The sequence below is a fragment of the Pelodiscus sinensis genome, chromosome 1, assembly GCF_052426305.1.
Source record: "Pelodiscus sinensis isolate ZL-2025 chromosome 1, ASM5242630v1, whole genome shotgun sequence".
Lineage (NCBI taxonomy): Eukaryota > Metazoa > Chordata > Testudines > Trionychidae > Pelodiscus > Pelodiscus sinensis.
Window position 1 is genome coordinate 303,363,484 of NC_143052.1, and position 16,410 is coordinate 303,379,893.

The 16,410-nt window shown below is 41.4% G+C and overlaps 1 protein-coding gene across 1 annotated transcript in view; it reads right to left on the minus strand.

Moving 5' to 3' along the window:
- Positions 1 to 16,410, minus strand: part of LOC149525778 (maestro heat-like repeat-containing protein family member 2B) — a 64,012-nt gene that overhangs the window by 3,770 nt on the left and 43,832 nt on the right. Inside the window, exon 2 of the mRNA XM_089777441.1 lies at positions 2,286 to 2,429. Within this exon, the coding sequence (XP_089633567.1) occupies positions 2,286 to 2,429 (144 nt within the window). The remainder of the gene's footprint in view (positions 1 to 2,285; positions 2,430 to 16,410) is intronic.

The window sequence follows — 16,410 nt, forward strand, 5'->3', positions numbered from 1 at the left end:
CCTAGTTCGAACTAAGTGCGCCGCTAGTTCGAATTAAGTTCGAACTAGCGGAGCACTAGTGTAGCGCCTATCAAAGTTAATTCGAACTAACATCCGTTAGTTCGAATTAACTTTGTAGTGTAGACATACCCCCAGGGTGTAGATCACCCACTTGATGGCCAGGGCCTCCCTTGCTATAGTAGGGCAGCAGGTCTCTCAGGAGAACAGCTTGCAGCTGAGATAAAGGATCTGGTGCTCCTTCCCACCTACTTCTTGAGATAGTACCACTCCTGGTCCTACCTCCGAGACCTCCATTTGAAGGATAGAAGGCTTTGTGAAGTTGGATGGGATAGGACCAGCTCTTGGTTCAGCTGCTTTCACAGGGCCTGGAAGGCTTCCTCACAGTCTTCTGATTACTGGACTTTCTGTGATTGGGTGTTCTTCATCAGGTCCAATAATAGGGTGCCCAGTGTGATGAAGTTGGGTACTAAGCAGCCACTGTGTCTGAAGTATTGTGGCACCTGTTTCTTTGTCATGGAGGTGGGGCAGTCACACAAGCCTTAGACCTTATTTATCAAGGAGCTATAGTTTTCCCCTTCCTACTGTGTTCACTAAGATGGCACTTGGCTGGATTCACAGTGAGTCCTGCATCTATTGGGGCTTACAATACCTTGCTAAGATGTCAGAGGTGTTCCCCCCAGCTGGTGCTGTGGATGACAATATTCTTAATGCACACGGCTGTATATTGCATATATGTTTGCAATATTTGGTTCATGAGCTGCTGAAAAGTGGCTGAGGCTCTGTGCAGCCCAAATGGCATCCTGCTGAATTGCTATAAGCCAAGCAGGGTGTGGAAGGCTCTCTTCTCACAGGAAGCCGGTATCAGGGGTATCTACCAATATCTGTTGGTCAGTTCTAGTGTGGAAATGAACTTTGCATTTCCCACTGTATTCCTACTTGAGATTTCCCCATGTATGCATCCCAGTATCACTTCAGCTTTTTTGGCCACCGCATCGCATTTGTAGGTCATGTTCAGCTGAGTATTCACCAAGTTTCCCAAAATATTTTTCAGAGTTACTGCTTCTCAGGAAGCATCCCTCAACATGTATGTATCACCTAGATGCATCTATTTACATTCAGCCATATTTAAATGCACATTTATTGTTAGCATCCAGTTTACCAAATGATCTATATCACTCTGAATCAGTGAGTTGTCCTTTCCATTATTTACCACTCCCCAATTTTTATTTCATCTGCCAATTTTATCAATGATGATTTTATGTTCTCTTCCAGGCTATTGATAATGAGATGACAGTCTAACTCCTTCCTGTACCTACACACTTTTCTTCTTTGCTGCTTGAAGCTTTCAGGATATCTCTGATGAAATCTACATATTTTACTACATTTAGGCTCTTGTGTAGTCCTCTGATACTTTTAGTCAAGTCTATGAGGCATTGATTCCCTCAAAGTCATGGGTATTCCAGTCCCAAAAGCAACCACATATTCTGGACCAGAAAGCCAACATAGATTGGGAGTAAACCATGGGGGAAGTGGGGAGGGGGGAAGGGCAGCAGGGTTGTGGCCCTGGATTTGCTGCTTGGCTTGTACTGAGCCAGCTCACATAGACTGAGCATGCTAAATCATACTACTGAAGCCAACTCCCCTCACTCCATCCTCTCACTATCAGCAGACAAGAGTTACCTTGGTCATGTGATACTGAGGGTAGATGAAATGAGAGAGACAAGGTGGGTGAAAAAATATCTTTAATTATATTATCTCACCCACCTTGTCTCTCTAATATCCTTGAACCAACACAGCTACAACAGCCCTGTACACAACGGTAGATGAAATAGACAGTGATTTTATATCTATCTAGTTATATAATCTAAAGCAATGCACTTGAGGCCTTCTTAGTATTAATTTTCAGCTACTGGCCGTTTACTTAATACTGCCCAGAGACAACACACAGCAGCCCCTGCTCTGAGGAGTTTATTTATAATCTAAAAGAGAGACACAGAGTTGATAGGATGTACCAGTAAATCACAAGGAGGGAGTATCTTATGGGGGGGAGGGGCAGGTGTTTTGTTTCTTACCTCCTTAGCATCTCCAGGAAACAGAAGATACTTTTCATGAGAGGCTTTTACCTACAAAACTTGTCACCTGGGTCACCATGTCTATAAAATCAAGACTTGTGTGTTTATCTATTATCTAACAAGTCACTATGTAGACCAGGAAACGCCACTGGTAGCAGCTAGTGCAGTTCACCTATGCGCACACATTGATAGTTATTTTAATAAGTATCTCACCTTGGTGGCATGAAAAACATTAACATCCTCTTTATATTGCTCAAGGAGCCATGGGATCTGTTCGAACACCTGATCTTGATACTCTTCTTTATGCAGGAGGAGGCTCATCATGGGACCAAGGGCTTTGATGATGGCCTGCTTGAGCTACAAAGAGACACAGAATTTATGTTCCTACAAATTCATTCAATATCATGCAATGGGCCCATCTTTTCTACGTCTGATGAGTGCAATTTCCCTTTTCCACTGTTGAAACAGCCCTATCTCAATATTTCCTGGTAAAGAATTAAGACTCATGGGCTACGTCTACACTGGCATGATTTTCCGAAAATGCTTTTAACGGAAAAGTTTTCTGTTAAAAGCATTTTCGGAAAAGCACGTCTAGATTGGCAGGATGCTTTTCCGCAAAAGCACTTTTTGCGGAAAAGCGTCCGTGGCCAATCTAGACACGCTTTTCCGCAAAAAAGCCCCAATCGCCATTTTCGCGATCGGGGCTTTTTTGGGGGAAAACACTACTGTGCTGTCTACACTGGCCCTTTTGCGCAAAAGTCTTTCGGAAAAGGACTTTTGCCTGAACGGGAGCAGCATAATCTTTCCGGAAAACCACTGACGATCTTACATGAGATCGTCAGTGCTTTTCCGGAAATTCAAGCAGCCAGTGTACACAGCTGGCAAGTTTTTCCAGTCTAGACACAGCTATGATGTTGGTTTCAGAATTATATTCTAGTGCACCTCACAACTTTCCCAAGTGGGATATTTCCCCAGATTAGTATGCACACTAAACCAACTCATTCCTGCTGTAACTCTACTGGAACTGAATAGACATCTGCCAGGAATGAATTTAGCCCATTCTCCTGTATTCATCTGCATGTCAGGTGACAAAACTGGAATCTATGTACACTATGTACAGACAGAATTTCCAGGAGCTTGTGACATTATAATCTTTTTTAAATGTTTTACATCATACTCTGTTCTATCCCAAAGAACCTGCCATTGAACTCCATCATCACAAAGAATGCCATACACAGAGAATTTAACAATACAATTTCTCATAATGGTTTAGAAAACCTACAATTCTCACCTCCAAATCTTTACATGTGGTCCATTTGCTTGTCACATGACGATAGAGGGGAAGAATTTGATCACAGAATTGAGTTTTACCCATTCTGGGAAATGGGCACTTTTCCCAGTTACTAAAATATACATTTACTGCCCTTGACCATTTTTCCAGAACTGCATGGAAGGAAAAAAGACAGGCAATATGAAAAGGATGCAATAGTAATAAGGATACGTTGCTTCATTAGTGAAGACACCCAGGCTTGTAGTTTATTACAATTCCATGCCCAATTCAGGAACAGCTGATGAAATCCAATAACAGTTTTAAATTATTTCTCTTCCCTCCTTTCCATTTCTTGTTTCTCAAAAGGCTTTCTTCTCTTTTGCCTCTCTCCATCTCTTTTTAATTCCCATCATTTGAAAACATATTTTTTCTCCCTTGTTACCTCTTAATTAGAGCTGATTGAAAAGGTAGTTTAAATTAAATTAAAAGTGTTTACTCTTGTTTTTTTCAAAATTTCAAATTACAAAGATCATTCACATGTTTCAAAAATCAACAAATTTCAGCCACCTTTTTAGCTGCACAAAAACACTGAACACATCCTGATTAAAACTGTCATTGACATTTTTCAGTTTAATATTCCATCAATTGGAAACAAATATGAAACATATAATAAAAAAACCAAAATATTTTGACCAGCTGTTTTCTGAATGATTCATGTCCTCTGCAGTTATTGCTTATTTAGCCCTAAAACTGTATGATTTCCTATTGGGTTACAGTTTGTCTGAAAGATGTTCAGTGCCCCTAACTCCTATTAGCTATACTGAGATTTGACAGCATTTTGCCCTAAAATTAGATGCACCCCCTGCCCTTGAAAGGAAAATTAAGGCTCAATCCCATGTTCTATGACGCTGATGGCAAAATTCCCATTTATCTCAAAGGTGCAGGATTAGGCCCTTAGGCCTGATCTACACTAAAGGGGAAAGTTGACTTAAGGTACGCAACTCCAGCTATGTTAATTATGTAGCTGGAGTTGACGTATCTTAAATCGTGTTTTCAGACTGTCCACACAGTGGAAGGTTGACAGGAGTGTTATTCCTCATGAGAAGCAGGACTACCGGTGCCAACGGGAGCACCCACTCAGTTCGAATTAGTGGGTCTTCACTAGACCTGCTTATTTGGACCCTGGTGATCAACTGCAGCAGCATTGATCTTCTGCATAGTGTAGACGTGGCCTTACTTGAGCATCAACTAAAAAGCAAAGGAAGAGAGAAGTGGAGAAGACCAGAGGACAGAGAAAGAGGGTGAAAGGAGATGATAATTAAGAAAATAAAGAGGAGGAATGGGTGGAGGGGTGGAAAACGGGAAATTTTTAAATGTAATTCAATCTGTTGCCTGCACATTCTCCCCCAGGAGTTTCCTGGCACATGGGCAGCATCAGCTTTTGTTTATTTTTAAAATATCCACAAGTCATAAAGTGCCTGAACTTACAAATGCTCAGCACCTCCAGCAAAGTAAGGAGCACTCTCAACTCCACTGAGTGCCACAGGAGCATGAGGACTCAGCCCCTGGTACAATCCAGTTCAGAGCCTGTTTGTAAACGATCAGTCACTTAACTCTGTACCAAGGCCCCTAAATATCCATTTTGGACATCTACAATAAGTGCTGGCACTTACCACCACAAAATGCTTGCCTCAGCCTGCTCTCGTCGACTAACATCCGCATGGAGCTCATGCCGTACAGGGTCATTCCCACAAAAGGAATGCACTTGAGTGCTGAAAAGAAGGACCAGAAGAAAAGGAAGACAGACAATTGACTGTTATCTGCCTTCTTACTATCGCATTTAGAAACACCGCTGGGTCGGATGCTATGGGCTCCTAGGTCATTTTGTGCTGCGTACACAAATGATAAGGCAGCAGTAAAAAATCAGTGGGGGATTTACCCTGAGGAGGAGCATTCTCCACCAATGTGCAGCTGTGCCGGATGTCCAATCCTCTCCCAGAGTAGGAGAGAGAGCACTGGGGAGGGATGAGAAATGGAATGGAGAAGAGCTCCACTAGACCTGATTTTCCTCAATCCTGTCCTTTAAGAACTTCAAATGGGGCATAAGAGCTTGCACTTTGGTGTGGATAGCTCATGGTCTAGCAACTAGAACCAGCCACAGCAGTTCATCTCATGCCCCCCAAATAGCACTTTGTGTAGCTGTACAGAGCGTGAACCTCTGTCCTTAAATGGAAGACAATAACTTTGAAACAAAAGATGGAAGTTGACATACTATAGGCTGATGATAGGTTGCCCAGTGTAATCAAAGTGAACTCGTCAGACAGCTCCAGTGGTTTCAGATGACATTGAAGCTCATACATCACCTCATTGAAATAGCAGCGTGCCAGAGCCACTAATGTGTTGCTCGCTGCCACTTTTAGTTCATTTGTTGCTTCCTTAAAAAATACAAAAAGAGAGAGACTGAAGTGATTAAAGCCAACTATACCAGCCAATGCTGCTCAAATGAATCAAGTTTTTATTTCTGTTTTCCACCCAACTTTCTGTGAACAGAATCATTAGTCATAAATAATCATTGAATCGTTTGGCTAAACACTTGTCAGCCTTTCAGTTGTTTGCAAGCTGCTTAGACTATTCGCTATTAGCTATTTGTGGTGGATGATTGGCTATCATAGTGACATGATATTTTTCCCTCAGAGGAGGTGGGCAGCTTCAAGATATTCAGAGAATTTTCCTGAATAAACTATACCCTAAATCCAAATACTGCTTCTTTTGGAAATAGCTCAGATTCTGTTTTAAGGTTTCATCCTGCTGCTTAACACCATAGTATCAGAGCACCTTCCACAGAAAATCAGTATCAATAATGAAATCCCTAGTAGACTTCACAAAAAACTTGCTTGTTAAGAAACGGTAGGCCTCTCTGCATCTGATATATGTCACAATATCCTGACCTTACAAAGCACTTAAGCACATGTGTAACTTGAACAAGATGAAACTAGTCACATGCTGCTTAGGACCTGGGATTTCTGGAGGACGGTGTGGGGATCTATGGGCCCCTAGCAGTCATTAATCCTGGAGTTTCAGTATATAGTTTACAAAAAATGTTTTAATTAGTTTAAGCTTTCATTCCTGTCATTAGCATATAGGGAAAACTAACTTACCTGAGTATCAGAGGGGTAGCCGTGTTAGTCTGAATCTGCAAAAGCAGTAAAGTGGGTCTTTGACCACAAAAGCTTATGCTCCAACACTTCCGTTAGTCTAACTTACCTGAGTCTCTCTCATGTGGTTTGAGGCAAGTGTTATTATTTTGCTCAGTAGCCTTCTCTCTAGGACCTGGGCATCCTGCTGTAATACTTTCTCCAGGATACAGTAAATGTCTACTCTGTTTTTCTGGGGACAAAACATAAAAGAACAATTGGGGAAAATGTTTCCTTGATGACAATATAGTAATGCTATAAGCTAATATAGTAACGCAATATAGTAACACTTACGCTAATAAGCTTCTGCCCAAAAGAGTTTACAATCTAAACATGAAACAACTAGCCCAGGCTAAAAGAGCAGATCAATAGCCAGGAAAATAATTCAGGTCTTCTGATTCACTATCTGGAGTCCTCTCCACTAGACCACACTGATTCCACAGCCTGCATACTCACTCAAGTAACCCCTTGTCTTCATTTGTGTAAAACTTGCTATGCCCTCCACAATCACCCCAGCTAGCAGCACTTCAGAAGAAGCTGAGCAATTCACAAATTTTTTAATCAGAATAAGGGCCCTGCACTGCCCCCTTATCTAATTTTGTTTATTATTGTTGTTATTATTATGATGATTATTGTTATTGTTGTTGTTATTATTATTAGCATCTTGCCCTTTTTTATCCACTCCAGGCAGAATTTGTAAATACAATTATAAAATACCCAACTCCTGCAGTAAATCTTCTGCAGCTTTTAGGGAAAATTAGCTCAGGAGTTACCTCTACATTGACAGTAGCACACTTGAAGGTCTCTTTTATGGGGTCCATCAAAGTTGAAATTCACAGATGATACTAAATATGGAGGAGTTGTAGGTATGAGTTGTGACAGAGAAATAATAAAGAGGGGCACAGAGAAATTAGAAACCTGAGCAGAACAAGACTGATTTCAGAGAACTGCAAACTAGCGCACCTAGAGAGGGGGTCAATATAACTGACATAATGAGAGGGAGAAAAGTGGGAAACAACAAGTGACCTGGAGTGACAGTGAAAAAAAAAGACAGCCATCTGGGCTGGGTTTGTTACATACAGGAATCTTGTCATAAAGCAGGAAGTTTCTCATTGTTCATCTGAGGTGTGACTGCTTCTGGCTTATTTCACTTTTTTGGCACCACATTCCCCAGAAAAGATCAACAGCTTGGAAGTAATTCAGGAGAAAATTTTAAAAAGTGCAGGGAGGCCAGCAGAACTGACTTTTAAATAGAGACCTGCAACCTCTATGGGATCTGACCTCATGCATCAGGGTGAGGTTGGGTGGGTGTAGGGGAGCCTGCCTTGACAGTAAATGGCCATGTCTCCCTTTAACACGTGCGGATCTCTAACAAGCAAAACCCAGGCCTGTCTCAAGTCTGGTGAACATAAACATGCAGGCAAGGTCATGGGAGAAGCTGTGAGAGGAAGGAATGTTTTGCATAACAATGCAGATGAAGCGTGGTACCTGAGACCATGTCAAGAACACATGGCAAGCAATCTTGTACAGGTACTTCTGTTTCTGATAACCACAAATTACAGATGCAGCCATACAACTGTCAACTATGCACATAGCAGCAACATCCTGAGTGACAAGATGTACTCCAGATAGGGTATTGGGCATGTTACATATCCTACACAATACGTAATCAATTGGTAAGTATTATTAGAACAACCAAGTCTCGCTTTGCTATAAAATGGGCTTAGTAAGAACAATCAGTGGGAGGGAATGAGCAGGATTGACCCACAGGTACTGCTCGATGTAACTAGAAGTAAATAGGCCCTTCACACCGGTGATCCAGTGCATGGTGTTCCAATGCATGGGAAGAAAAGGAACCCTGACCTCCTGCCTGCTACTGTAGGTAGCATATGGGTGAAGTGTAAGTGAACTAGTCTTTATTATTGTATTATAGTAGCTCTTTTATTAATTGCTTTTGCATTGCTTTGCACTATATTATTGCTTTAGAATGTATGGCATTTAAGGTTTAAATTGTGTAGTAATTGTTTTTAAGGCTTGTAAAACTTAAACAACTGTAATAACTGCTTAAAGCTTGCAATAAATAAGAAAGTGGTTAAGTACCCCTGGAGTGTCCCGGTTTCTCTTGGATCTAAAATAAATCGAATCACATCACACTGGGAAAACAACTGGACTCCCGTGGGCTCAGATCAGGTCAGCTCTCCTCCACAGAGTCAGCACAACCATGACTGCCTACTCCAGCCAGCCACCACCTCCTTGCTGCATAGCATGCACTGTGGAGTGAGGATGCTTAGGAGTCAGTGTTTCCTACCCTGCAGCACATACATTGCACAGCAGAGAGCAGTATCAGAGACATAAAATTTAGACTTTAACATCAGGAAAAATGCCCCTGCTATACGACATCTATCAGGTTATTATATAGTCTTCATTGGAAAGTGGTGGAAACCCAGTCACTAGGAGCTTTTAAAATTGGTTTGGCCCCAAAAAATGAAAAAGGCACTGCTGGGAAATTGGATGATCCAACAAGCCTTTCACATCTGTCTCCTGTGAGTCTATAACTCTGAATTCAGGCAGCTGAAGGTGTGAACTGCCTGCTAAGGTCATAAAGCACTTTGGAATGTTCAAAGCCAATGGTTGGCTACACATTCCAGTGGTTGTGCTTTTAAAGGATGCAGCTGAAAACTGCTATCACTGCTCTAGTGCGGAGAGGCTCTGCCTCTTTCCATTCATTTTTAAATGTAAGGAGGATTTTCAATTGAAAATCATAATTGATAACTTATGAATACAAGAGCCCCACACTATTCAAGCGAGCCAGAAATGAACTGCTTGTCTTGGCTTCCTGGTACTTGAAACTAAAATGCCTTCTGTGTTGACCCTTAATAGAGAAATGGACTTTGCTGGATGCGAGTATTAATAAAGGAAAAAGGGGTTTGGATTATTTAAGAACCCTTCAAAGCTATATCCCAATCATATGTCATTATAATTAAGAAGTGTTGTCTTGGATTTAGAGCAGAGAGTCAGTTCACATGGGTTTTATTCACCATTCTTCTACTAACTCACTATGTGGTGTTGAGCAAGTTATTTAATTCCCCATGACACAGCCCATCAGTAAATAGGGAAGTTTATCACTCTCCCAAAGGTGCTGTAAAACCTAATTCATGAGTAAGTAGGTAAGTGCTTTGAGGTTTTTGGATGAAGATGCTAAAGGAGGACAAAATACTGCTATAAGAGATTATAGATACCCCTACAGTGCACTTTTATAATATACAGCCCATGTACTCCAGTGTGTACAAAAGGACAGTGCTCCTCTGAGTGTCTCTTTATTATATCATCCTGACCTGTAACAGAATTTTGCATGATGAGTTTTGCATGAAGACAGAAGGGTAAATACTGATTACACTGAAGGTGGGCTGAGCCAAGTTCTGTATTGAATTACTTCCATGAAGTCAAACAGAATTTGGAGTGGAAACATGGAAAACAGATGTGATTTGATGAAACTGCCCTACCTCATCCTGCTGAAGTTTTTCTAGCAGAACAGTCACAACGACAGCCAGTTTGGTCTCAGCTATCTTGACAATCTGAAGGGCAATAGTGGCCTTATCTTGATCGTCCATATGGTCCAGGAGTAAAACAACCTCGCTGTAAACAACTGAAATTAAAGGAAAGGATTCTGCTGGTTATCATTGATATTGGGATTCGGTGCTTGTGTCTTTAATTCACTATCTAGTAAAGACTCTGTAGGAGACCAGACATGGTGATAAGTGGACCTGGGAGTCATGCAAATCCTTTTCTTCCCTCATGGTGACCATGTCTGTTTGCAGAACTATTGTGGGGGGACGGATTATAATAAGGAAAAGCTGCTCCTTTTAAATAAGATCCCCACATAAAATCATCTTTTCCACCTTTACTATTAATTTAGGCATTTTGCTAGCACACAGAATAATTTATAGCCAAGATTTTTAAAACTGGGTGCCTAAACTAAAACTCCTAAATCCATATTAACACGCCTACATCCTGATTCAGCAACTTAATCACATGCCTAACTCTATGCCAACAAATAAATCTAAAGTTAAACACGTGCATGCTGAAGTGTTTTGCTAAGCCAGGGTGTCATTTCCAAAAGTGCTGAGCACCCAGAATTACCTATGGATAGTGCAAAGAACTTCTAGGGGTTCAGTATCTCTTGAAAATCAAGCCACTTTTTAAAGACCCCACTGTATGAATTTAGAAGTCAAACTTTATGCACTCTGTTTTGAAAAAAAGGCTTCAGTTTTATTTTATGGTAATTTAAATACTTGCAGAGAAGACACACGGACTAGGTATTTGTCCAGTTGCCTCTAGAGACCCTAAAAGATTTTCCCCCAATGCACAACATAAGAACATAAGAACGGCCGTACTGGGTCAGACCAAAGGTCCATCTAGCCCAGTATCCTGTCTGCTGTGTTGACATACCCTTCAAGAGTGACAATTTTTAGTCCAAGACAAGTTTTGGTTTCAGCATAGGGTTGCTAGGTGAAACGTAATGGTTTGTGACATACAGAAGATTAAAGTACATGATCTAATGACCTACCACCCTTAAACTCTATGAAACTGTGAAATAGTTGATGTATTAATAAAATCAGGATTTTATCTCCTATGTGTGTCTCAGCAGAAATTCTCCTGGAGACTTAATATTTAACAAGAAATCTGAAATGCCATATTTATCTGTCTCCATTGTAACAGCATTCCAAGGCATGGAGGAGGAATTGATCAGAATTTACCCTTCCCATGAAAGATTGCTCAAGATTAGGCGATTACCCATCCTTACCCTTCGATTCCAACACCCAGATGCAGATGGAATCAGAACTGTAACTTACCTTGCCCATACAGTTGCAATAGTAATGGTGTAGGATTAAGAGCACTAGTGTTGCTAAGAAACGCTTGGTTATCCTCCATTTAATATGCTAGCTATCCACTTAATATCTTAAGTAGACAGCAGGTACATCTAGACTGCAGAGTTTGTCCAGGATACCAGAGATATCCCAGAAAAGCTCTGCCACGTCCAAGGAATGCGTCTGCTTTTCCAAAAAAATATTGGAAAAGCAGACATGTTTTTTCAGCATCTTTGTAAACCTCGTTCTACGAGGAAGAAGGGATGTTCTGAAAGAGGCTTTTTTTCTGACATTTGGCCCAGTGTAGATGGGCCAACTGTCAGAAAAGCCTCTTTCAGAAGAAAAGTGATCGAACTTTGTAGTCTAGACACAGTCAGCTAGAAGAGAAGTCCTTCTGTGTTTTCTCTTCTAATTTCTCCCATCTCTGATGCTTTGCACCACCAGATTTTGGCTCCAAGGATGCAGAAGCCATAAAATAAGGACCCATATTAAACATAAAACAACTGGAGAAAGGAAAGAAGACCTTCCCCATAACATCCAAGAGTGACACAGGTTGTCAGGAAAGTTTCCAGGTTCAGAGGCTGTAGGCCAGTCCTTCAACTCAAGTCAATTAAAAGGGAAGTCAGCAGAGGCTCACTGGATTTACAGCAGCTAATGATCTGGTCATATAAATGGAGAATATTACACGTTTCTATGCACCCATGCTCTTGAATGTGTATGTGTGGATACAGGTTGGATATAAAAAATACAATAGTGACCCTTACCTCTATCAATTACCTCCTGTTCACTCACAAATGTATTCATGGTTTAGTCTTTCCTCAACACCTTCTCTCAATCCTTTCTCCAACTAGCTCCAGTACTGAGAGATAGATGGCCTCTCAGTCTGTCAACCAGAACTTCCAGTTGAAATTACACAAGCACTATTGTGACATCCTTGTGACCAAAGCAAATTCCATAAACTGTTGATGACCAGGTAGGCACACAGGGACTCTGTCACTGTGCTGGAGAGAACTATGGTTAAGATGACCTGTCACCTGTCCATGACTTTTACTAAAAATGGCCCTAAATAAATTTTAGGTGCTGGGGATAGGCAGCGCTCCAGCAGACTCCACTGCTCTGAGAGCAGGCTGGGGTGCCACTACTACTTCCACTCCAGGTGGGGGAACTGCCCAGGGTACCCTGACTACTCTCCAACCAATGCTCCAGCACAGCATCTGGCCCCAGGGATGCCCTGAGATGTACCACGACAACTACTGTGGAAATCACAAAGGTCCCAGAAAGTCCCAGAATCCATGATTTCTGTGGCAGAAATGTAGCCGTGTTAGTCTCGTGTAGCTGAAACAAAAACCAGGACTATGTAGAACTTTAAAGACTAACAAGATGGTTTATTAGATGATGAGCTTTCTTGGGCCAGACCCACTTCCTCAGATCAAATAGTGGAAGAAAATTGGCACAACCATATATACCAAAGGATACAATCAAAACAATGAACACACGAAATTTGATTTGTCCTTTTCATATGTGTTCATTTTTTTGATTGTATCCTTTGGTATATATGGTTGTGTCAATTTTCTTCCACTCTTTGATCTGAGGAAGTGGGTCTGGCCCACGGAAGCTCATCACCTAATAGACCATCTTGTTAGTCTTTAAAGTGCTACATAGTCCTGTTTTTTGTTTCATGATTTCTGTGACCTCCATGAATGATTCACAGCCTTATTCATAATCACTTTCACCCAAATAGGCCTCTACCTACAGGTTCACAACCATCTCCTCCCTGTTGGTCAGAATCAATTCTTAAATGCCTATGCCCTGGGTTACTTCCTTCAGTTTCTGAAACAAAGCATTGTCCCCATGACATTCCAAGAACTTATTGGATAGTTTGTGTTTTCCCATATTACTTTTCCCACTGATGTCTAGGTAGGTAAAGTCCCTCATTACTATTAGGGCCTGTGTTCTTGATATTTGTTTTATTTGTTCTAGAAATGCCTCATCTCCCTCCTCCTCCTGGTTTGGATGTGTTTTCCCCACTTCGTCTTTACCCAGAGACTTTCAACTGGTCTGCCTCTTGCCTCTTTCTGGAACTCAGAACAAGTGTACAATACACCACCACCGCCCTTTTATTCCTACATGCTCTTCCTGAACAAGATGTACCCCTCTATGCCAATACTGCAGCCAAAGGGAGCCATGGGAAGCAGCAGCCACAGCTCCTTTTGCTATGACTGGCTAACCAGAGCCAAAGGGACCTGCAAGGCTCCGTGGCCTCACTGCTGGTAAATAAACACACCGGCGCGGCCGGTTAGCAACTTTCTCAAAGTGGTTTCACGGACCACTTTGAGAAACACTGATCTAAGGTATTGATCAAATTCCCCCCAGGGATTTCCCTCTTGTTGCTCCTGTAATTCTACTCTAATTTTCCATATCTGATTCTCCCCAAAGAACTAGTCCTCTATTAAAGATACCTTTTGAACCTAGTTGCCTTTTGTCACCTGCCCCTACTCAACTTAGTTTAAAGCCCTTCTAATAAGATTGGTGAGTCACTGCATTAAGATGTCCTTCCCTTTTGTGGTCAGATCCACCCCATCTCTTCCCAGCAAACTTCCTTCCTGCAACAGTATGCCATGACTGAGGAAGTCAAAATCTCCCATCCATCCATCCATCCTCATCACACTATTGTGTGGACATGCTTACCATTTAGTGTAAAGAGCAGAAAAAAACACTCAGTGCAGGAAACAAGGAGACTCAAACTGAAGCTGTCAAGTTCACATGCTTCCATTTTCAGTAACTGATCCATCTGGATCTCTCAAGTTAGTGGGGATGTCCAAGGCAGAAAAATATTTCTGTAGATCAGCATGTGAGTATTTGTATTGCGGTACTGCCTCATAGTCCCAGTCATAGGCCAGAATCTCATTGCCTTAGGACCTGTACAAACTCAGAATAAGATGGTCCTTAACTGTCATTAAGTAATATTTATTCACAGCACAACAGAGAAGATAATTAAGCAAGAAGATAAGCCTACTTTGACCAGGTACCAACATGAAACTAGTGTAATACTACTACATATTTAGGAAACTTTCTCCCTGATTCAGGGTCTGTCGTGGCTAAGCCCCAGTTCCATACCATTGTGCAAACTGGGGTCTTATACAACTGCGCTAGATAGAAAGTGTACAGCAGTACAGTTCAAGAGTACTCCATATTTAATACATGCACAGGAGGCCACTTCCTCAAGAAGCTAAGGGCATGGTCAGCACAGAGAGACTTCCTGTCTCTGCTAGTTTTACGCATCCCTCACTGTCTACACCTGCTCCATAAGTTCAGGCCTTTCAAAAACACCGCATCATGTACAGGTAACTGTAACAATGCTTGTTCGTTGTATCTGTTCACATGAGGGCAAGGCATCCAATATCAGTCCACTATGGGTGGATCAGCAATAGGAATAATGTTTGTGCATGTGACAAAGAACCCCAGGACCACAGAACAGATTAAGGACACCAATGTGTGTGGCAAAGTCATCACAAACACCGTGCAGACGTCAGGGAGCTCATAAGTTAGCATATAACCTTAATTCAGATCTTGGTGCAATAGTATATCCTCAAAAGGAAACTTTCCTTATTAATTGGTTGTATTTTACTTATCAGTTGGTTGTATTTTACAAGATAAAAAGCTGAATCGTTGGTTGAATGTTAGTTTATGTGCCCCAGGGCCAGATTTTTACAAAAACAAGTCATGTGCACATACACAACTAAGAGTTCTGCAGCAACGCACACTGTCCTGCAGCAATTAGTAGTGGGATCCTGCCCTTAGCAAGTCCTGGGCTTACAATTCACAGGCTTATCTCACTAATGAGTATCAATTGATCAGCCTGTACTGAATATGGCTTGACAATTTGCCATCACTCAAAACACATTACAGTCAGAGAGGATGATAAATATACCATTTATTCACCATTATGTACAAAGTCCAACATGTCCAAGGAGGCAAGAATACAAAACTGGTGAATACAGAAAAAACATTACAGCCTCTCTCCGAGTTACAGACCAAACACTTGGCTGTAACTCGATCAGTTTGTAACTTGGACCCCATTGAGTTACACGTGACCGCGCTGTTTGTAAGCGTGGGTCACATTCGTAACTCAGGGACCGCCTTTACGACTGCTCCATGGGAGCTTTGGTCGTAAGTGCGAACGGTCGTAACTCGACCATTCGCAACTCGGGGAGCAGCTGTACTGCAAAAAATAGACTGATAGCAAGAAGCTTTTGTACAATGTGCAGTAAGATGCACACCTTAATCCCGCTCAGTGTTTGACTGACTCTAATTCAACCTAAGTTTTGTCAGAGTAGGGTATGAGGCCCAGATCCTCAAAGGTATTTAGACTAATTTCCATTGAAACCAATGGGAGCCAGGAACCTCAATACCTGGGAGGATCTGAGCAAGGATGGCAGAATTTGATGCAACAACAATATGCATTTCTAGAGAGATTTTCTTTTTTAAATAATTTTACTAACTCTCTGATTCAAATATAAGCCATTATTAGCAAATAATTATATTTTTTCTATCCCTATTAGAGCACAGACAAATAGGAGAGTGGAAATAACATGATTTATTTAAAAGATTTTAACCAGGTTCTTTCATGGAAAAAAATTAAAGATCCAGCACTGTACAGATCACTCTACTGAGATGTGAGCCAAATGACTTAAAGCAGAATTCCAATCTTACTTCTCTTTTTTGAAAGTTTTCTCACAAACTCCTCAAAATATCTGCCTCCACCTAGTGGTGTGGGTTTGCATAACTTTTGTTCTTTATATTCCCTGTTGTAGAAATACATCAAATTATACTCCGCATGATTCTATGATTCTATCTGTAGGGACAGGGACAGGGACAGGGACAGGGATAATCCTGGGAAGAGGCTCTTTTTTCCTTCACTACTCTATAGAGGTTCTTATACTGCTTGTTGTCAGCAAGACATGAGAAGTCATTCTTCCGCTCTACTCTGCGCTGGTTAGGCCTCA